The sequence below is a fragment of the Lepidochelys olivacea genome (assembly GCF_965140295.1).
Source record: "Lepidochelys olivacea isolate rLepOli2 genome assembly, chromosome: 9".
Taxonomy (NCBI): Eukaryota; Metazoa; Chordata; order Testudines; family Cheloniidae; genus Lepidochelys; species Lepidochelys olivacea.
The window spans coordinates 32,417,260-32,440,032 of record NC_140419.1 but is presented as its reverse complement, the minus strand read 5'-3'; the positions used below and the strand labels follow the sequence as shown (position 1 = coordinate 32,440,032).

The 22,773-nt window shown below is 39.6% G+C and overlaps 1 protein-coding gene across 2 annotated transcripts in view; it reads right to left on the bottom strand.

Moving 5' to 3' along the window:
- XRN1 (5'-3' exoribonuclease 1) overlaps positions 1 to 22,773 on the bottom strand; it is a 79,000-nt gene that overhangs the window by 6,068 nt on the left and 50,159 nt on the right. The window contains exons 24-38 of one of the 2 annotated variants that reach the window (XM_084638704.1): positions 22,558 to 22,673; positions 20,385 to 20,531; positions 18,844 to 18,933; positions 17,914 to 18,049; positions 16,882 to 16,938; positions 15,356 to 15,488; positions 9,434 to 9,503; positions 5,769 to 5,994; positions 4,967 to 5,068; positions 2,974 to 3,069; positions 2,546 to 2,660; positions 1,906 to 1,967; positions 1,144 to 1,275; positions 754 to 882; positions 315 to 471 (exon numbers count right to left, since the gene is read on the bottom strand). In XM_084638704.1, the coding sequence (XP_084494830.1) occupies positions 315 to 471; positions 754 to 882; positions 1,144 to 1,275; positions 1,906 to 1,967; positions 2,546 to 2,660; positions 2,974 to 3,069; positions 4,967 to 5,068; positions 5,769 to 5,994; positions 9,434 to 9,503; positions 15,356 to 15,488; positions 16,882 to 16,938; positions 17,914 to 18,049; positions 18,844 to 18,933; positions 20,385 to 20,531; positions 22,558 to 22,673 (1,768 nt within the window). The remainder of the gene's footprint in view (positions 1 to 314; positions 472 to 753; positions 883 to 1,143; positions 1,276 to 1,905; positions 1,968 to 2,545; positions 2,661 to 2,973; positions 3,070 to 4,966; positions 5,069 to 5,768; positions 5,995 to 9,433; positions 9,504 to 15,355; positions 15,489 to 16,881; positions 16,939 to 17,913; positions 18,050 to 18,843; positions 18,934 to 20,384; positions 20,532 to 22,557; positions 22,674 to 22,773) is intronic. The other variant, XM_084638705.1, reaches the window with a different exon arrangement.

Here is a 22,773-nt window from a genome sequence, read left to right as displayed (position 1 = left end):
AGAAAAAAATAGTATCAGGCAAATATATAGAATAAAAAGACAATTCTAAAACACCAACACAGAAGCAAGTATATTTGAATACGTTCCTGGTATTTTCAGAATGTCTGACTTTAATGCTACACATTCAAGAGTTTACTTAGGTAGTATAGGGATTTCCAGGGCTGAATAGTAAAAAGGGGATAGAAAATATGGAAAATTCTACTGTTTGATCCTGAAAACAAGTATCAATAGCAATCTTTTTACTAATTGTAGAGATAAGTTAACATAAGGCTCTTTAACTATTTTGCTGAGGATTAGCTGGTATCTGTACATACCCATTTTTTTTGTTTGTCTATGCTGCATCGCAGCCCCATGGGATTCCTGCCTATCGGAGGTAGCAGGAACTTCATTAATCAGTGGCTTCATTTCATTCTTGCTTTCTATGTCAGAGCCATCAATCTTCAAAATTTCTTTGAGCATCTGTGTTCCCTTCTTTAGAAAAGAAGAAAATATTCAACAATCCAATTAAATTTAGATTGCACTATTCAAAGAGAATTAAAAATCCTGCACAATGGTAACAAAAATTGCAACTTTTTATTTCCCTGAAAAGTAATATTTTACTATTAACTGTATACGTTATTTGCTTTAAGAAAAGTTAATTAAATATAATTATGTTTAATAAAGTAATATGTAGATTTGTTTGTAAACAGAAGTATAAGAAGCTAAGAAAGCAAATGCTAAATTGTCACCCAATGGCTCCCACAATACACAAACCATAGCAAAAGACTGTGGAGACAGATGTTCTTCATTGGTGACTCTTTCTTCCTTGGGATAAGATGATTGCACTTCATTTTCTTTGGAGATTTTCAAGGATGCTAGAAGGTTTTCAAGTTCAGAGTCCTTCTAAGGAATAGAGGTAAGAAGATACTAAAAAATTAATGTAAAACTTTGTACTTAAAATAATAAATACCATGACCAGAAATAACTGGTTTAAAGAAACATTAAGTCTACTTCAGGCTATTTAGTTTTGTCATCGTCTGATCCTAATACAGCTCTCTATATGTGGAACTCCATTCAAGTCAATGGGGACTGTGGGCACAGAGTGACTTCCAGGTTGAAAGTATCTAAGCATTAAAGGGCCAAACTAGTCAGAAGCATACTCACATTTAACAAGCCAACTCTTGCCTTCCCAGCTATACAGGACCCATCAACAGAAGCCTTCTGAATTACAGGCACACTTGGACTTTCATTCCTCTTCAAAAGCTTAACATTATATTTATTTGCTCCTGCAAAATTCTGAAAGAAATTGCAATGTTGATTATTACACACTAACACCTCACAGTTAAAATGTAGATCAGCTGAAAATAATCTGCAAATAGTATTTCACAAGCTGTCATTCTTGTATCTGAATGGACTACACCCTAATGGAATAAAAAAGGAGTACTTGTGGCACCTTAGAGCCTAACAAATTTATTTGAGCATAAGCTTTCGTGTGCTACAGCTCACTTCATCGGATGCATTCAGTGTCCATGATAACATCTATGTTTTGCAATTATAGTATCAGCTTTATACATCTGAAGCCAGAAAAACTGCAGAATAATTAAAACAATGGAAGAGATTAAAAAAACTTCTGACATGCTTGCTAGCATCAGTCTTGGAATGACATGTCATAATATGTATCGTGTCTGACAGAAGCATCATCTCTCATTTTCTGCCTGTAAAGGCTCCAAGAACAATGGTACAATGTTATATAAAATTTCTAAAGGATAAAAACAGCCACAAATACAAGAACCTTTCGATAGCTGGCAGCAGAATTCACTGAGCTGCTCAGTGGAGACAATTTGTAAAATGACAAACTAGAAAATAGTAATAAAAACAAATAAATAATTATTGGTATACATGTTCTCAATATAAGAGGAAATATACCTGTTTATTTGATATTTTGTGTGTCTGACTTTCATATCTTGGAACTTTAGAATCTTCTTTAACTACAAATAAATTAGTTCACAGTATCAGCTGCGCAAAGGAACATTTATTCTTTTTTACTGCTTGTAAAATATATGAAAATAATCAAATTGACTCCAGAAACCATTATATGTCCCCAATTAGATTAAATCAGAATTAAATTTGAGTTTATGTCTCAAACATTTGTTAATTCCGACTTTATTGTTCCTATGCACTTTTCTTCACAGGATAAAAGAAGCAAACCTTAATTATGTGATAATGCTTATGTAGCTTTACTCGTGTCTAGTAAACATGTTTACTTTTCCTTCCAAAGGTTGTACATGCAAAAACATCCTCTATAAGTTTGATAATGTGGGCCAATTGCTTGATTAAAGACTGCAGGGTCAATTTGTAGAGAGGTCAGATATGCTTAAAAACAGCCAATCCTGGCCCATTTGGGCTCACTGGGACCAGGATTTGACCAGAATATATACAGTATTGTGTTCATAAAACCATTTGTTTATAAAATGTTGATAGCAAAGAAACTCTGCAGATATTTCTATAAACAATCAGAAACACAGGCCACCTTTTTCAAAACTAGATTTCTAATTATAGTACTTACACTTTTTAAATGGCTCCTGTTTTCTTTGCTGGCCTTTAAGGGTACTCTCATTGAAGCCTGGTTTGTACAACTGGTTGCCAGTTTCTGGCTTTGTTTCTTGAGGTAGGATTGCACCCTAGGAATTGAAATATTCACACATTTAATATTAACCAGAAGACAGACACACACAGTCATTTACAATCTTTACAACAAGTCATCACCTCTTTCAACAATTTTCAATAAAGTTTTATACTACACAAAATTAGCTAGTCTGATCTTTGATATTAGCCAAAAAATGTTTACTCTTGTGATGAATTCAGTGAAAATGAAGAAATGCCTCTATATTTTACGTTGTCCATACATAACATATACCCACAAACCAATATTTTCTCTCTAAACAGAAGGAACTTCAGTGAAAATGTTATTCATAATGTCAGTTATATACTAACCTTCTCATTCATATTTTGTTGAACATGCTGAGATTTCCCAGACCCTTGCAGTGATTGCCAAATGCTGCAAAATTCATCATCTTGTTTATTCTGAGCCTGGCAAAATATTTTTTTTAAAAACCTATAAATACAACTTTTGCTCCAACAGAGATACAAATAAATTCTTAAGGCTTGACTTTCAAAGGTGCTGAGCAATTGTCCCAATGACTTCAAAAGAATTTGTAGGTGTTTGTAACTTTTGAAAACTAGGCCATATTTATACTATGACTTTCCCTAAGTGTTTCCCTAAAATGTTAATGGAATTAGTTTGTTTTGATGTTTTCCCTTCACCAGTAACCTCTAAATTTTTCTAAAATGAAAGAATGTAACAAAATGCATTTCAAGTTTCCTTCCAAAGGCATGCATGTTCCCAAGCCAGTATCTGTTTCATTGCTAAGGCCTTGATCTTGCAAACCCTCATCCAACAGCTCTACTCACTTGAGTAAAGTTATGCATGCATTTGTGTAGGAATGGGGCTCAAATATGTAAACAACAATTATTAAGAGGATCTTATGGCCTGAATGGGAAGGTGTGTAAAAAAAAAAAATAATGATTTTTTTGGAAAACATTTTTTAAAAAAGGGGTTTTTTTAAATTTAAATCAGGTTTTTTTAATTTTGTCATTTAAATTATACTACGTTTATCTTTTTAAAAATAAACCTGTTTAAATGAAATCTGATTTAAATATAAAATATGTTAAGGCTTAAACTTATTATAATCTCTTAAGTCATTTAAATAAAAATAAATATGCTGAATCAATGAGCCTCTATCAAAAACTCTGAGTTAAAGGCTCCTTTTCTATATAAAGAAAGAATCAGGGGAAAAATTCTAACTTTTGAGGTCAAGCTTCAAACATATGGCACAATAGATCAGCCTAAGTTACTTAGGAGATTGTCTCATTTTCAAGAGACTTAGGTGAGTAGGAACTAAGCTCCAGGCACTTTCACTTCAATTTACTTGAAAATTTTCCCAGGTGACCTGAAACAGTCAGTTTAATTCACTGACTACAGTTACTCCCTCTGTTTAATAAATCACTTAGTTGGATGTTTCGAAAAGAGAAGTTTATGGATCAAAAAAGTCAAGGGTTTGTTTAATAAAAATACATTTTATATGCTGTTTTGCATGTTTAATTAAATTCCAGTTACCATTCTAATCCATCTTGACACAAATATTAGCAAAAAGTTAATTATCTAGTAAATAAGCAAAATATCTTTCACCATTTTCTTACTTAAAATGTACAATAAGAATCTGAAAATATTAAGCTATTGCTTAAATAAATGAATACAGGTAGTGTAGCACAAAGATGTACCAAATCTAGCAAAAATGCTCTATTTAGTTTTAAATCAAAACATTTTAATGGTTATATCAACCAATGACAATGCACCCTTCTTTAGAAAATAACTGAAGTACAAATGGAAGAGTTGATTAAAATAGATTTAATTCAAGGCTTTCCACTTGGTTATTTAATTAATGATTTAAATTGCCTTGTTTTAAATCAATCCATACTGAAATGGGTTAAATACACTCACTTCCTTACAGATTCATTAAAGGCTGCCTCAGTCTGAATCTGGATTACAAAACACGTGTGTTTGACAAGGGTAGTCTGGCAGTGCTAAAAATCTGTAAAGCTAAGGCAAAAGGACACTATTATAAATAGTGAGCCATTACAAATACTAGCCTCTAACAAGCAAGCTGGAAATGCAGCCATACTCACAGCAACAGCTTAACTCTTACTGTATATTCATTTGAATCCATTATTTTTTTGTTCTGTGATGATCTGGATAGTGTATAACTTCCTTTTGGCAAGTATACTTTGCTAAACAACAGCCAGTTTAACCTTCTGTTTGACTGAGAGTGATATTTGCTCTAATGTTTTCAAAAGGTTTAAATCCCACTGCACATAAACTGAATATGGACTTTTAATACCCAATAAGAAAACAAATCATAACACTTACTTTTTGTTTCTGATTGCCTCCCAAAAAAGATCCTTTCTGTAGTAAAATGGAATTTCCCTGATTTTCAGCCCTGAGATTGTAATGCTGTCTTCCATTTAGTTGCTAAATCATTGATTTAAAAAAGTAGATCAGAGGTGTTTCATTGTTTCTAAGTTATTTTGTAGAATGATTTTTCTTCCACAGATTTACATTATGAGAGAATTCTTAAACAAGAAATCATCCCTCAAAGTCTCACTGTTCTTTAAAGAAACTGCTCATTAAGATAAAATAGTTAAATTAAGCCTATGACAACTCAGTCTTATTCATGCCATTTTTCTTGTGTATTATATTTCCAAAATGAACTGAATTCTCACCAAGGTACAAAATAGATAACACAGGAAAATTAAGTCTTCTGTTTATTCTCAGCAGGGATACAATCCTGATCCATAAGAACAATCACTATTGATGGGGGTTGGGAAAAAAAGAAGATAGTTGTCTTTCTGCCAAGGTTGCTAATAGAAAGGCTACTTTAGACACTTGCCCACTAGTAACTGGACTGAAGCTACCAACTTCTTTCACAAAGGCCATCAAACTGCTGTCAGAGGGACCAAGGTTTTGGGCCATTTGAATTTTGGACAGATCTGAATTAGTGCCTTAGTGAATTAGTGTAAAAGCCTCCATATATTACTGAGTCACTAAACTCTGTCTAACCATAACCAGGAAAAATACAAAATTCTGTCAGTATCAATGAAGATCCAACCACAGTACTAACTCCATTTCTTTGGGAAAAGGACTGTATATAAACTAAAGAGAAAGATCTTACTCGAGTAGGAACAAAAAGGGAACGAGGAGAATGGTTGAGACCTCCTAGATGTACTTTTTGTGAGCATACAGACGATGAATCAGATGAGCATGAGTTGTAATGATTCACAGCTGGTTGTGGTTTCACTATGGCTGTCAGTTTCTGATTTCCTGTTTCGGACCGACTACCATGAGATAGGTTAATTAAGGCACTTGTTGGCAGACGATAACCTCTAGCAGGTGAGCACCTAAACAGAAAAGAGAAAAACAAGTTAAACAATTGTTTTAAGTAATTATGTTGTTGATTGTCCACTGCTTATATGTCTCAGTTAATAGTACTTTTGCCTCTGGGCCAGAAGGCCACAGATTCAAGACTGATAACAAGACCTGGGACCATACCTAGTATTAAAACTGCAGTAATGTCCTTTGGCTATGACGTTAACCATATAATGTTCCCTCCTGCCTGCCTTTGGTGACTAGCCAAGTTAAATATAATACATAATATTACTCTTTGAGCTTACATAGCCGCTTTCAAGCAATGAGTTCAAAGCACTTTATAAATATTAATCATCACAGCATGCTTTTGAGGTCACCATTGTTATAACCATTTTATAGAACAATAAATTGACACACAAAGATATTAACTGATTTGCCTAAGGTCACACTTCAAGCCAGCAGCAGAGCCAAAACCAAAACATCAATGTCCTGGTTTCTAGTAACTTCTATATCACACAATTTCCTAAAAAAAGTGTCCTAAAATGGAAGTTGTTGGGTACTCAGTGCATTTGAAAATCTGACTTCTGATTTAAGTACCTAAATATGAATTTGGGATCCATAACAGAATGAGCTAGCCCTTAAAGGGAAATTGGGATCAGCCCACCTCCCAGAGGATGGTTTGGGCTGGTGATTGGGTTGGGTGACCTGGTATCACAGGGTAGCCCAGGAGCAAGGACTTCTGTAAAAGGTTGCCTGTTCCCTCAAAGTAGGAAACCACCTAGAGGAGATCTCTCCATAGCGGGTCAGAGTCTGGAGTGGGCTGGCAGAGCTGGGACCGAATGCTTGATACCAGGGTAAAGAGAAGAGAGCTGCAGGGAACCAGAGGGGATCCAGGGTTAGGAAGGACTGGGGAAGAAGTTGTCCCTACTAGCCATAAGGAAAGGCCTGTCTGGAGCTACTTGCAGAAGGAGAAAAATATTTTAGAGGGAATTAGGAGCTCAGGAAGGGCATGGAAAGGGGACAAGATCGAGGGAGAGACTGCAGAGGAGGTAGGACTCTTCTGTGGAGAGAAACCCATAGGGGGTAGAGTAGGCTTCTGGGGGTGAGGGGGGAGCTGAGTTAGGGTCTACAACAGCTGGAAGAGACCCACAGGGAGCACAGTAGTTTCCTGTGGGAGGAAGCCCTGAGATTAGGCTTTGTAAGTGGAAGCAGTAGCCTTTAGTAGCCTAAGGGAGCAGAAAAATTATTTGGATTTTCATTTGGATCTGAAAGTTCAACCCCCTTTTGGAGTAACTGAATGTGACTTGGCAGAAAAGCTGAGCCACAGAGTGGGGTGACCACCCCGCTACACTGCCACTCTTAAAGAGCTCCTGAAATTGTTTAAAATCATCCCCCATGGTGGGAGGTAGAGGCATGATGGTTTCATCCGGGGAAGAGAATGAGGAAAGTTGGCTGCTGGTGCAGCTTCCTGGTCTGAAGCCTCCTCCAGTTCCTCAGCCACCTCTTCTGGAGGTTCGGAGGGTTCTGGTACAGAGGGTGAAGGGGAATGTCTTGACCTCTCCCTGGGTTGACTGGGAGGCTTGTGGTGTTGTGTTCGGTATGCTGCCCATTCCCAGTAAAGCCACCGTGCTGGGAAAGTCATAGGTCGTGACACCCATGGATGTCCGTACTAGCTCGGAGTTTGAGATCCCAGATGATAATCTCTTTGTTGTGATGGACATGGTCTGGCAGATGTATGAGGAGGCGAAGAGTAATGGGCGGCATAGATTTCCCCTTCATCCTAATTGGCCTCATCACTTGAAAAGAGAGGAGCAGATCTGGGCAATGCGCTAAGATGGCTTGGTACTGATCATGCTAGAGTGATGTCGGTACTGGGAAGAGAAGTTTCTGGTGCAGAGACCAGGAGATCCTTGTGTCAAAGGAACTGCTGTGGTACCAAGAGTATCGGTACCTGTGAAGGCTTTGGTGGTGGTACTGATGTGTGAGGTGCAGTGCTGAGGAACGTGCAGTGTGTGCCGCGGAGGCACCATAGCTTGCAGTGCTGTCAACTGCTTAGCGCCGAATGCCTCGTCGGCTCCAATGGTACCAAAGCAGAGGGTTTTGCATTCCCTTTGCTGCCCTTGTCTGAATTAGCCCACTTAGGGTCTTTTGCTGGTGCGTAACCTCAGTACCGCATGGTCCCACTACCTCGGAGGTGGAAGGCTCGGTATGGTTGGGTACCGATGGGGTCTGCCGAGTTGGAGAATGCAGTTTCTTGGTGGATTCCTGAGGGGGGGGGAAGATGAAACCTGCTTTTCAGTCACCTTCTTGGGGGAGCGCTCTCTTGCCTGAGCATGTGAGGAGGAGCCTCTGTCTTGGTCCATTCTGTTTAAATCTGAAAGCTTTGATTACAGCAAAATTTTGTGGCAGGGTGAAATAGATGAATTCTGTTGCTGCAGAATATAAAGGGTACTGGTTATAATGACTGCTGTTTTCATCTACACTTGCCCCACTACCAGCATCAAAGTCACTTCCTGTTTTGTAAAGTAGTTTTCAGATACTATAACCTGAGCATGAAAGGCACTATTATAAAACCAAAATCTAATCTATTTCCAGTGTGATTAGAGACATGCAGATAACAAGACCTATCTGGCTTCAAGATTAAACTCGATAAGTTTATGGAGGAGATGGTATGATGGGATAACATGATTTTGGTAATTAATTGATCTTTAAATATTCATGGTAAATAGGACCGATGGGATGTTAGATGGGGTGGGATCTGAGTTACTACAGAGAATTCTTTCCTGGATATCTGGCTGGTGAATCTTGCCCATATGCTCAGGGTTCAGCTGATCTACATATTTGGGGTCGGGAAGGAATTTTCCTCCAGGGCAGATTGGAAGAGGCCCTGGAAGTTTTTCGCCTTCCTCTGTAGCATGGGTCACTTGCTGGAGGATTCTCTGCTCCCTGAAGTCGTTAAACCATGGTTTGAGGACTTCAATAGCTCAGACAAAGGTGAGAGGTTTATTGCAGGAGTGGGTAGGTGAGATTCTGTGCCTGCGTTGTGCAGGAGGTCAGACATGGTCCCTTCTGACCTTAGTATCTATGAATCTATGAAACAAATAGCACATTTTATAAAACACTCTATTTGCAAGCACATCTGCATAGCATAGTTCTCTAGTCCTTTACGTGTGGCATGAGGGTGGTTGCTTTGGAGAAGATAAGAACTTCACTTGGGGATGTCAGTATCAGGAGTAATAAGCACTTCTTCAGAGACACAGATTCTGTTTTCATGAAACAGTCTCTAGTCATAAAGAATGAGGGACAAAAACACCAAAAACATACATTACAGAAGCAAAACTGCCTCTAAATGGAGTTAGTCAAATTTCTCATGAGGTATTTAAAAACACTCTCACACATCAGCAAAAAGCTAGTAATTTAAATTCAATTCAGTCTCACAAGGGTACAAAATCAGTATGAACAAACACAGACCTTATTGTTAGGCCTCCAGGGAATTCTTCATCGAACAACACTTCAAAGAGTACATCCATTTCTCTGCTTGCTGTAGAAAATAATGACATGCACTGTAAGAAAGTAGCCTACATGCCTGTCTACCATTAATAGCACATTGTGTTAATGAAGACGACATAAAACTAAATTATTATTAGAGAGACACTTAAATACCCTATGCCCCAGATACAAAACTTAATTCAGTTATTTGGAAACTCCTCAAAAAAGGTTATGTGTGATTGTCCTCTAGGATATACATACACTGTAAATCTACTATACGCAACTATAAGTAGCAGTAATCTAGAGTCATAAGTTTGATAGCAGTCCCTAATAGTCGGTTATTTTCCCAACACACAACTGTACTTTCCTTGTATCATTCCTTTTAATGATAAAAAGAGAGCACATTCTTTCCTTTTAATAGCTAACCCTATATATTGGGCCTACTTGATTTTATTTTTGTTGCTCATTTTTTTAAAACACAGAATATGTAGTTTGTTCTCTGTACAATGATGGCATGGTCAATGGCACAGAAGCTTTATGGATATAAAACCATCTGGAAAGAGACACAGTGGGTGGATCCATACATCCAGGCAACCAGAGACCAACAGTTTTGAAACTGGCTCTCAGCAGAGGATATCACTTGTATAGTAATGGATAAATATACTGTTTTATAATTTATATTAATCTGAAGTCATTGCAGATGAAAAAGGGCATATTTTAAGGTTTGGCTTATCTGAAATCCCGTTAGACACAACTTTAATGAAAGTGACTATTAAAATGCCAGACTAGAGGGATATCTACTCCACTGTTTCTCAAACTTTTTCATGTCGTGACTGCCTGAGTAGGTGAGTCCTTTCATCCAGATCCCTCAAAAGAGGTGCCAATGATTTATTGCAGTTGTTTTCAACCTGGTGGTCCATAGACTGTCTTATATTTCCTAAGGCAGTGGTTCTCAAACTAGGGGCGCTGCTTGTCCAGGGAAAGCCCCTGGTGGGCCGGGCCAGTTTGTTTACTTGCCGCGTCCCAGGTTCAGCCGATCGCAGCTCCCACCGGCCATGATTCGCCGCTCCAGGCCAATGGGGGCTGCGGGAAGCAGCATGGGCTGAGGGATGTGCTGGCTGCCCTTCCCGCAGACCCCATTGGCCTGGAGCGGCGAACTGCGCCCAGTGGGAGCTGCGATTGGCCAAACCTGCAGACGTGGCAGGTAAACAAACTGGCCCAGCCCGCCAGGGGCTTTCCCTGAACAAGCGGTGCCCCTAGTTTGAGAATCAATGTCCTAACGGTCTGCACCTCCATGCGAAATTTTTTAAGGGTCTGCAAATGAAAAAAAGGTTGAAAACCACTGATTTATAGGGATTCTGGTATCTGAGGAAGAATGGTTGCAAGTGACACAGTATGTCACTGAAGAGAAGCCTAGATCGAAACCACAGATTGAGAATGCATGCTCTACTTTATGGTGAGTAATATTTACTCCTGGGGGAATTCTGCATGTGTAGAATTTATGTCCCCCACAGATTTCTTTTATTCCCCGCAGAAAGATGACTTTCTGATGGACAAGCAAAGGGAAGCCACAAGACCAGTCATGCGACCCTCCCCAGCAGTATGTTTCAGGTGCCCAGGGCAGCCAGCAGAGAGGTAAATCACTGTGGGGCAAGGCGTGGGACTGGGGAAGACCCAGATGGTGGCTCCTACCCTGCGCTGGGCTCAGCTGCTAGTCCCAGCTGGGCTGGGGAGGACGGGACTTGCTCTTCCCCTGCATGGCACCCGGGGCCATGTCAGACCCACCCCCAGATTTATCCTCTGGCTGTATGAAGCTCTGCAAACTCCACCCCATTGCTTCCTGTACCCACTACTCCTTAGCTGCACAGGGAGGGATCACTGTACAGGGGAGCTGCTCCCACAGCCGCCCAACCCCGTGCATACAGACCCCCTCATACCCAGACCTTCCCGCTGAGCCTCAAACCCCCTCCCCCCCCATGAGCCCCACTTCCCCTGTCCCTGGACCATCCCAACAAGCCACCCGCACCCGGATCCCCACCCTACCGAGCCCCAACCAGCTGCACCTGGAGCCCCACCCCACTAAGCCCAATTCCCTCAGCATCTGGACCCCCCCACTGAGCTCCCCACACTCAGACCCCCCTGCCGAGTCCTATCCCCTCCACACCCAGACTCCCCTCCCTCCATTGAGCTCCAACCACCTTCACCTGGACCCCCCTGCAGAGTTCCATTCTTGTTGCACTCAGAACCCACACAACAAGCCCCTGTGCATCCAGATCCCGCCCACACCCGGATCCCCATCTGAGCTGCCCATGCCCAGATTGCCCCACACAGAATCCTCTCAACCCACAGCAGGACCCCCCCATACTGAGCCCCTCCACACTTGGATCCTGCCTTGCTGAGCCTACCTGCCAACACCTGGTGCACCTGGCACAGAGGAGTAGGGCCCTGAGGTGTTATTCTGGGGCAGGCCCAGTCCTTGTGCTGTGTCAGGGTTGGGTGCAGCCTCACAGTCGAGTCCGTGTCCCGGTGAGGGAGCTGCACAGTGATCTCCCACCTCTGTGCAGTCAGTGGCCTGTGCTCCTCAATGCCATGCTGGAGCTTCCACATTTATTTGACAAATATAATTTGCAGATTTTTTTATTTTTTGGTGCAGAATGCCCTCAGGAGTAAATATTTAGTGGAACCTTAAGTATGGTAAAAACATTCGGACCACCACTATTGTGTCCCTCTGTTTTACTGTCTCTCTCTCCAATTATGTCTCTCCTCCTATATGCCTTCCCCTACTTTCTGGTATGTGTTCCTTCTCATTGGCTTTACTGCCTGTCCTTTATTAAGGAAGGCCAAAGATTAAGTAGTTCCACATTCAAGGGTAGAGCTACTTAACACATGAAGTGACTGATAAATGAGCTTAGGGCTTGTCTACACATGGAGTTATTCCAGAATTAAAAGTGTTCAGATATGGAGCTATTTTGGAATAGCTATTCTGCTTCAAATTCACATTTTACCTTATTCTGGAATAACTTGTGTAGACAAGCTCCTAGATATGTTACTAGGAGCTTTAAGCTGGATGTGCTGCTTAACTGGAGAATTTTTAAGTGAACTCTCTCACACTGCTAGAAAGTTTCCTCTCTAGAAATTCAAATTCTTTTTTTAATTGAAGTTTTCTATAACTTTGTCAGAAACGTTGGAGTATAAACAAATCCTGTCAGTTTTCTTCCTCACTTGTTACACCAGGGCCAAAACACATCTAGGAAAGGCTGGACAAACCTGTTTCACTTTCTCTAATCCCTTCCACTCATTCAGCTAGTTAGACTGGATACTTGAGAAACCAGAAGACTTGTGTACTTATTTTAGATTACAAAACACACATGAAGAACAGTCCATGCCATTAGGAGTTTATAGCACTATGCATTCAAATGGAGCTATATTATTCACAAACAGCACTCTCTAAATTCTCCACTCTATCTGAGGCAAATTTTTTTGTTTCCAAATAGATTTTATATGTTCCATCATTTATCTTTATTCCTCCACAAGACTTTATTAGATGTGAGAAGAGTCAAGAAAATAATCTCAGTTCCTAAATAATCCCCTCAGCTTCATTGGGTAGAGGATCAAATGTAACTGGAGACAACTTTCTCATGCTCCTGAAAAGCGGAGAAACCACCCTCCTAAGCCGCTTCCTCCCATCCCCCAAGAAAAACCAAAAACCAAATGCATACCTCTCTCATTTTCTTGAGAGCATTCCAACATCATGCTCAAATGACAGTATATGACATCTAAACCAAACAATGTTACTGACTAGGGCTGTTGATTAATTACAATGAATCGTGAGTTAACTCAAAAAAAAATAATCACGATTAAAAAAATGAATCGTGATTAATCGCAGTTTTAATCACACTGTTAAACAATAGAATACCAATTTAAATTTATTAAATATTTTGGATGTTTTTCTACATTTTCATATAGTATTCTATGTTGTAATTGAAATCAAAGTGTATATTATTTTTTATTACAAATATTTGCAGTGTAAAAATTATTTAAAAAATTGTATTTTTCAGTTCACTTCATACAAAAACCTGTATTCAAAAACAAAACAATGTCAAACTTCAGAGCCTACAAGTTCACTCAGTCCTACTTCTTGTTCAGCCAGTCGCTATGACAAACAAGTTTGTTTACATTTACGGGAGATAATGCTGCCCAATTCCTCTTTACAATGTCACGAGAAAGTGAAAACAGGCATTTGCATGGCACTTTTGTAGCCAGCATTGCAAGGTATTTACGTGCCAGATATGCTAAACATTCATAGGCCCATTCACGCTTCGGCCACCATTCCAGAGGACATGCTTCCATGCTGATGACACTCATTAAAAAAATAATGCGTTAATTAAATTTGTGACTGAACTCCTTGGGGGAGAACTGTATGTCCCCTGTTCTGTTTTACCCACATTCTGCCATATATTTCATGTTATAGCAGTCTTGGATGATGACCCAGCACCTGTTGTTCATTTTAAGAACACTTTCACTGCAGATTTCACAAAACGCAAAGAAGGTACCATTGTGAAATTTCTAAAGATAGCTCCAGCACTCGACCCAAGATTTAAGAACCTGAAGTGCCTTCCAAAATGTGAGAGGGACGAGGTGTGGAGCATGCATTCAGAAGCCTTAAAAGAGAAACACTCTGATGAGGAAACTACAGAACTCAAACCACCAAAAAAGAAAATCATCCTTCTGCTGGTGGCATCTGACTCAGATAATGAAAATAAACACGTGTCGGTCCACACTGCTTCGGACTGTTATTGAACAGAACCCGTCATCAGCATGGATGCATGTCCCCTAGAATGGTGGTTGAAGTATGAAGAGACAGATGAATCTTTAGCACATCTGGCACATAAATATCTTGCAACACTGGCTACAACTGTGCAACGAGAATGCCTGTTCTCACTTTCAGGTGACACTGTAAACAAGAAATGGGCAGCATTATCTTCTACAAATGTAAATAAACTTGTTTCTCTGAGCGATTGGCTGAACAATAAGTAGGACTGAGTGGACTTCTAGGCTCTAAAATTTTACATTGTTTTATTTTTGAATGAAGTTTTTTTTGTACGTAATTCTACATTTGTAAGTTCAACTTTCATGATAAAGAGATTGCACTACAGTACTTGTATTATGTGAATTGAAAAATACTATTTCTTTTGTTTTTATACAGTGCAAATACTTGTAATCAAAAATAAATATAAAGTGAGCACTGCACACTTTGTATTCTGTATTGTAACTGAAATAAATATATTTGAAAATACCCAAAAATATTTAAATAAATGGTATTCTATTATACAGTGTGATTAATTGCATGATTAATTGCAATTACTTTTTTAAATCGCTTGACAGCCCTATTACTGACCATTTGGTCACGTGAAAGTTACCAAACAACTAATCCTGCTCTAATGGGGGAAGATGACAATATTCAGATCCTGAATCCAAATACTATCATATCTGAATATAATCCTAGAGTAGCTTCTTCCTTACCTCCCACTGCAACAAGCTTTAGGGTCCCCACAACCATGAAGTCTCTTCTCAGGGGTGGGGTCAGAGACTTTAAACCCTGAATCCAATGGCCACCTTCCAATCCTCACCCTCATCTCTCCAAATTTTGCAGCAATAGAGTGGAATAGACTTCTGCACTTGCTGTTACACTGAGCCTGAGAACCCACAGATGGCACCGTAAGTGGGACAACCGCATGGTACATTACAAACCAAATTTCTATTTTTTAATTGTGCCTCATCTCCAGTCTGACTCTTTATTAATACTGTTCACAATTAAATGAAAAAGAATAAAAGTTTACAACAGTTTGTTTTCATGTCAACCTTATAGCTAACATATGATCATTATTATGAGGAAAATATTACCTCCTTTAACTCCTATAATGGTACCTCGAAGACCAACAGGAACAGAAAAGTTCTCCCTCACATTGACAACACGGTCAAACAGTCGATACTCTGCATCTCTGTCTGGAACAACCCCATTCTGTTGTTCTAAAGGCTGACATTAACCAAAAGACTATGTTAATTCTAGTAAAATATAAAGATATAAGTTATTCTGACTTAACAACAAATGAATCACGGATTTAAAACTTAAAGAAGTTGAAATGATTTCATTGTTTTCAGTACACTGAGAAAACAATTTGAACTGTTCTCACAATAACCAGGTAGAGGTGTTACAATGCTCAGAAAACATCCTTTTATTAATAATATTGCTAACTAGGAAGCTGCAGTGCTACTCATGAAGTGCTACTGAATGGGCCCATGGAGTTGAGGGAAGGCACAATCAGAAGTATTGTTCAGCTTTCCTTGTGCCACCAGCAGGAGCATTTGTGAGACACCCAGCAAAGCAGCCGAGAGCAGGGGCGGGCAAACTTTTTGGCCTGCGGGCCGCATCGGGTTTCAGAAATTATATGGAGGGCCTGTTAGGGGAGGCTGTGCCTCTGCAAACAGCCAGGCATGGCCCGGCCCCTGCCCCATCCAACCTCCCTGCTCCTTCCTGACTACCCCCCCACAGGACCCCTGCCCCATCCAACCACCCCTTCTCCCTGACCGCCCCCAGAAACCCTGCCCCCATTCAACCCCCTTGTTCCCTGCCCTCTGACTGCCCTGATCTCTATCCACACCCCCGGCCCCTGACCACCACCCGAACTCCCTTGCCCTCTATCCAACCCCACTCCCCTGCTCCCTGCCCTCTTACCAAGCTGCCTGGAGCACCTGTGGCTGGCGGCGCAGCTGCACAAGGACAGGCAGCCGTGCCGTCCAGCTGAAGCCAGCCACGCACCGTTCAGCACAGAGCACCGGGTCAGGCCGGGCTCTGCAGCTGCACTGCCCCAGGAGCTCGCAGCCCTGCCGCCCAGAGCATGGCGCCAGCAGCACAGTGAGCTGAGGCTGCGGGGGAGGGGGAACAGCAGGGGAGGGACTGGGCAGAACGGTCCCAGACCAAGAGCTCAGGGGCTGGGCAGAACGGTCCCGTGGGCCACATGTGGCCCGCAGGCCGTAGTTTGCCCACCTCTGGCCTAGAGCATACAGGTGCCATGAAAAGAACAAAACAGGCAAAGGGCAGCATTTCTGAAGCACTTAATATTCTTTCTGCATATATTACAATTATGGAGGGAATGAAAGTTGTAGGATCAGAAGAAGGCAAAAGACATATGCTACTAAACCACATGAGAATCGAGAACTGAATTTCAGTCCCATTTATACAGCAGTCATTGTTATTAAGTAACACCACACTGAAACTAATTTCCTAGGAGACACTTCAATTAATCCTGTCCCAACTCAGGCAAGTGCCCTATAGTAATTTTTGAAGGTTCATGAAGTTTGTCCAGGTTATATTTATTTTACATAAGTTAGTTTTTATAATAAAATTAAACAGCCCTAAAATGACTTACTCTATACAGCAAATGGGGTTTCACCGTCACTCGCACCTTCTTGTTACTCTTCCTTTGCTAAAGGAAAGAGACAAAAGAATTTTAAAAACTATTAAGTAAGAAGTCTGAAATATTATGCCATTGTTTTGCAATGTCTTTGATAAAAAATGCCCACTATCAGTGTGAAGGGAAAACAGACGGGATCTATCTATATATATATAATGTGTTGAGCAAGTAAGCAGAACAAGGATCAGAATACGGTAGGACTTCTGAAGAAAATATATATATGCTCCATGAAAATGTACTGCAGGCATTCTTCTGGTGTTCTTAAAGGAGATACAGTTCTCAAGACTTTAAAGTATTTATAAATACAGTATTTTGGCATGATTCAAAGTAACTGGATCTAAGAAGTCAGGTTAGTCTTTCTAAACCATGGCTTAAATTATTTAACCAATCCCAAAACAAACCCAAAGTTAATATCACTTTTGCTTCTGGAGCCTTCTACACAATCTGGAAGAGTATCAACCACTTGTCTCATGGGGATTTGCTACACATCATAGGACTTCATAACCCATTTAACACTTAATACTGCCTTGTCTGTTTTTGTTTTATTTTCTCTTTTACTTGAATGGATCTGATGAGAGAGACCTGTGAGGCTGGAGGAGACTGCCTTCTAGTTATTTGCAGATCAAAGGGAAACTATTTGGGAAACAGAAGGGAAGATTGGGTTTGTGTTTGGAAGAGATTGTGAGGAGTCCAGGACCTCTTTGGACACAGATTCTTTTCCCAAAATCACTCAAAGTCAGGGGAGCTCAGAGCAGATCTGGTTTAACTAGCTGGACAGAAAAGATCCAAAGAGTAGAGAGATTGCTGATGCCCTTTTCTGAGTTGCTATGACAATTTATGATGCAATTTAGTAGCTTACAGTTCTTCCAATAGTAGTATTTGCCATGCCACTGAAAAACCATTTTCTATAATCTGAATAAAGTACCTGGACAATATGAACAACTGCTTTTTGGTCCATCACTAGTCAAATCTATAAAAATTCAGTACCTTGCACTTCTCTAATTCCTCTTCAATTTTCTCTACAATAGCTGCATCCAGAATTTGTAAGTCACAAGATGAACGAGATAAAGCGCTGACAGGATGCGCCTTTAGCCAGGCAACAATTTCTTGAACTCTCTCAGCACTGTATAAAAAAAATTCCATATTGATCATAATTGTTGAGGGTTTACATATTATTGTGGGCTACACCCAGTTTCTGGATTTATGATGTCACCAGATACTACAGTAGTAGGCACATCTTATAACTGGATGTAGTCATAACAAACACTGCTATGTGCTCCGAGAGCTTAGTATAGGGACAAAAAAATTAACCATGATAGAACGATGCTTCAAAAGTATAAACTAAAATGCAAACTCTAGAAATTCTACCTTCCAGACTGAAAATCTGGATTTTCAAACAAAAATCAGTAAAAACACCCAATGAAGATTATTTTAAAAGCAAAAATTAAAAACCATGGAGAACTAAAGTGTACAAATATGAGGCATAGGTGTGATAAATAGATGTCTCTAGAAAAGATATATAATATCCTGATAATTGTCAAAATCATCCTATAATGAGTCTGGCCTGAAGAAAAAAAAACAGGTTTCAAAGTTATTTAAATAAGGCCATCATTATGTGGTGCAGCCATTTTCAGTACTGTCAAATCCCTCTTGCCACCAGTTTCCTGTCTACTAATCTTCAAGTTGGGCATTTTCCTTGCCTGAAGATACTGTATTTCAGTACTTGAAGAATTTCTGCACATTTTTATTACAGCAAAATTTATAGTCTAGTATTTGGACTGGATGATTCCAAAAATACTGAAATAATTGTACCCTTCTTTGCTTTGCGACTTCAGTAGTTTTTGAATGTACAAAGGTCAATATCTGGAACTTGTCAGATAGAATACTATTTAATCAAACTGCAAAAACATTGCTCACCCATTCTCGTCCTCGCCAGGCCAAATATCATCTTCATAGAATATATCTTCTTGACTATTTTTGGCAATATAACTAAACAGTTCAGGGACCCTAATAATAAAAGGGATATAGTTTCACATACTGCAAGGTCAAAAACAAGTGCTTAATAGAAACAAAATAATCTGGAATCCAGGGTGCAGTAGCTTTTCATAAATGTACAGAGTTTTATTGGCCAAATAGGCAGTTTAATATGCTGACAGAATGGAAAATCAGAGTTCTGTCCAAGATCATCTCTTGCTAGGACTCAGAACACACATTCCCTTTCTCTAAGTCCACCCAACTCCATCATGCAACCTCAGAAGCAGTACTGATGGGCTCCAGAAGGGCCTGTGTCCTGCCCTCTTTGGTTAAAAGGTTGGATCTCTATGACATGGGAGCATTTAGAAAGAGAAATAAAGAAGCAATTGGAAGATCCCACATGCTCCATCCCCCTCTCCATAAAGTAAACTTAAGTTACAGAGGCAGACTGTTGCTGAGGGATTCTAATGACAAGTTACTGGAGAGGAACTTGGATGAATTGGGGTGTCACCAAAGCTCCACATGATAGCTTAACATTTTTGCTTTTTAGGCTGCTTATTTTTTTCCATTTATGCAGTCATTTTTAGGTAACTGTAGTCAGCCTCTGGCAATTACTAAGGGGCTAGATAATGACTAAGTCATCTTTCACTGTAAATATAAACCCATGAGATTTCATGTGTACTACATGCTGAATGACAACAGCATTGGACTAGAAATGAAAGTTTAATTCATTTGTCTCCTCCACAGGATCACTTCCACACACTAGCCTCCTTCATTTCAGTTTTTAATTCCTCATCAATCAGGAGAGACTACAGTGGGATATAAACTGAGTTCAAAGTGGTTTCAGAAGGTAACATAGATCATACAATAAAATTGGATTTCCTATGCAGCGTAACTATTATAATATGAGGTGTTTTCAAATTCCAGCACACTGGAGCAGTATGTGTTTATGTCAATATTCTACACAACAAAATGAAATAATTTAGACACCTCCCACACTCAGAATGTCTTATTACAGTTGTCACCATCTGATTTTGAAACACAGATCCCAAATTATAGCCATCGCTTCTCTTCAAATAGAAAGTGTTCCAAAGTAACTTCTAAATATAAGAAAATTAGTGTGTGTCTACACAGCAAAGAAAAAGCCATGACTGGGTACAGATTGTTCATTGAAAATATGAAGAAAATATCATTTATTTCAATTTCTTTAATCTTAGCTTTAAGAATCTTCCATGACATTCTTAATGTTGCTGAGTTTGTTCCTTTGCTATTTCATGCTAAATTATAGTCCGTTTTAAGTCTAAAAATCAGAAACACCTCAAAATACTTCATTTGATACACTTATTTCTCATTAAACCAGGATTTGGGTTACCCTACCTCCAGCCCCAGAGTCATCAATAATAAACTTTTGCACAGTGAATAAAACCCATTTACAATTTCAGTACAATAATTTCAGAAATATGAAGTTATTATTCAACTCTTACCTTTCTAAATACTCAGCAAGAAGTTGCTCTACGGCAGAAGAATACATCCATTCATTTCTAACCTTCTTAGTATAGCCAGGGACCTCTTCATTCTTCTTATTAAACTTCAGATTCAAGCCCACATTTGCCTTGTGGTCTCCATGTGGACTGCGAAACAAAAAAATAAGTTTTGTAAAGGAAAAATTACTGACATCTGACTTGAGCCTCAGAAAAGTTGTTTCTGATAACATCTTTATCTGCTAATGATACTGACCTACTTTGTAAAGCACTTTGAGAATTACTGATGAAAAGTGCTGTATAAGAGTTGGGTATAATCACTCTGTGGGATGTAACAGGAAACAGGTGTTTTGAGTTTTAGGAAAGCATATCATGTGACTTTTGGATTACTATCTTTTTCACAAGTTGTACACAACTGCATACTTTTAACTGTTATTCAATAAATACACAAATTACAAACAAACAAAGATTCTCATCTTTGGCGAAGAGTTAGTGCTCTGTACTACAAGAGGGAACTCCAATATAGTCCTAGTTCCACCCTAGTGTCCTCAGCACAATCAAGGGCTGGACACACTTTAGAGGCATTTTGCCTGGCCTGAAGTAGCTCAGGTATCTTGGGTTGGTCAACAGTAATCTTTCTAGCCAATTAAGAACTGTTAACGGGCTTTGAATATAGGCTTCTCGGGGTCTCCTTGCTTTGGAGGGTTGGTTGTAAGGGTGAAATATATTTACAGATGAGGGATTTAAAGAAAAATTCTCACCCAAAACTCACTTGACAGAAAAGTCTTCTATACTAATGCCCCAGTTGAGGGTTATTTTTTAATTGATTTTTCTTAAAATTTTTAAAATGCACTTTCAAATGTACTAGTTCCCAGCCTATACCTCATTTTCTGATTGAGGCAGGAAGGGCATCAGCATTGGGGGGCATAAACTCAGAACAACATCCTCTAGAATTACAGAGTCTCAATCTACTAGCCTCCTGGGTTTAACATACTGAAGGTGTCTCCAAGAGAAGAATCCAAAAAATATATGAAGTGTGGGAGTACTGTATGATTCAGCTGGGATTTTTAATTTAATTTTTCAATTTTTAATCTGATGCAATATTCTATTAATGGTCAATTAGAATATCACTTCAACTATACAAACAGTAAATCTAAGTGATTCTTAGGGTTTTTTTAAAAAACATTTAAACAACCAGAACAAAGCTCCAATTCAGAAAATTAACAAACTAAGCTCCTATTAACTACAGACTACATCTTTTTGAAAACATTGTTTATATCAAATACACTATCAAAACAATTTTATATCACAGATCCCATTAGAATTTATTAATACTGAGATGTCAAATAGGATGAAAACATAAAAACGTAAGTAAATTCTGTCTACAGTAGCTTCCACTTATTAGCAACCCCTTGGCTGCCAGCCAAAGTTGCTATTATCCAGTAGTTGCTAATAAGTGGAAGGCTTAGCATGTCCCAGCGCTCCCTTCCCTGTGTGCAGTCTCCCAGCCGGGCACAGCCTGGAGAGCGCAGGGAGAGATATCATGCAGTTCCAACACCTGGGATGCAGCCCTCCTCCCCACTATTGCCTACGCCTCCCCTCCCAGCCTGCAGTCCCTTATCTCCTTGTGTGATCCCGCGTGCAGTAAGGTTTGCTGGGCTGCAGCTCCGCTCCCTACTACTGCCCAGCCCACAACCTCCCAGCCCAGCCCACAGCCTCTTACCTCCTATACAGTCCCATGTGCTGGGCTGCAGCCCCAGAAGGAAGCATTGGGACAGGATGAGCACCAGCCACAGGTAGGTTTGCGGTGCTGCAGCGAGGAAGGCATGCCCCAGCCCTTCCATTCCTGGATGCAGCCTCATAAACCTATCTGCAGGAGTGCTCAGCACATCTCAGTACTTCCTTCTCTGCCTGTAGACTTGCAAACCTGCCTGCAGGTGGGGTCTTTCTTTAAAAAAAAGTTGCTGGTAAGCAGCATGCCAGTGTCAATATCCTAATCCTATCAACACTGATGTTAATGGGATGGGATTGGTTCCTGGCAAAATGTTCCTATTAACTGGAAGTTGCTAATATCAGGATTGCTATTAGGTGGAATCTACCATAGCACGTAATCTATAATTTTACATTCATAATTAAGAATTTTGATTACAAAGAAATTTATTACAGTCAAACATACTTTCTCCTGGATCCTCTTCCAATAAATATGCTTCCTGTAAACCTGGAGACAAGATATCCACTCACTCCAAGACGACTGGCTAAAACGTATCCAGGATTGTACTTCACAGAATATTTCTTTAAAAATAAAAATATATTACTATATACTAGGACAGGATATAGGCAATAAAGTACTATAATTATTTTTAAAAGCCCAATTATTTCCTTTTAAAAATTA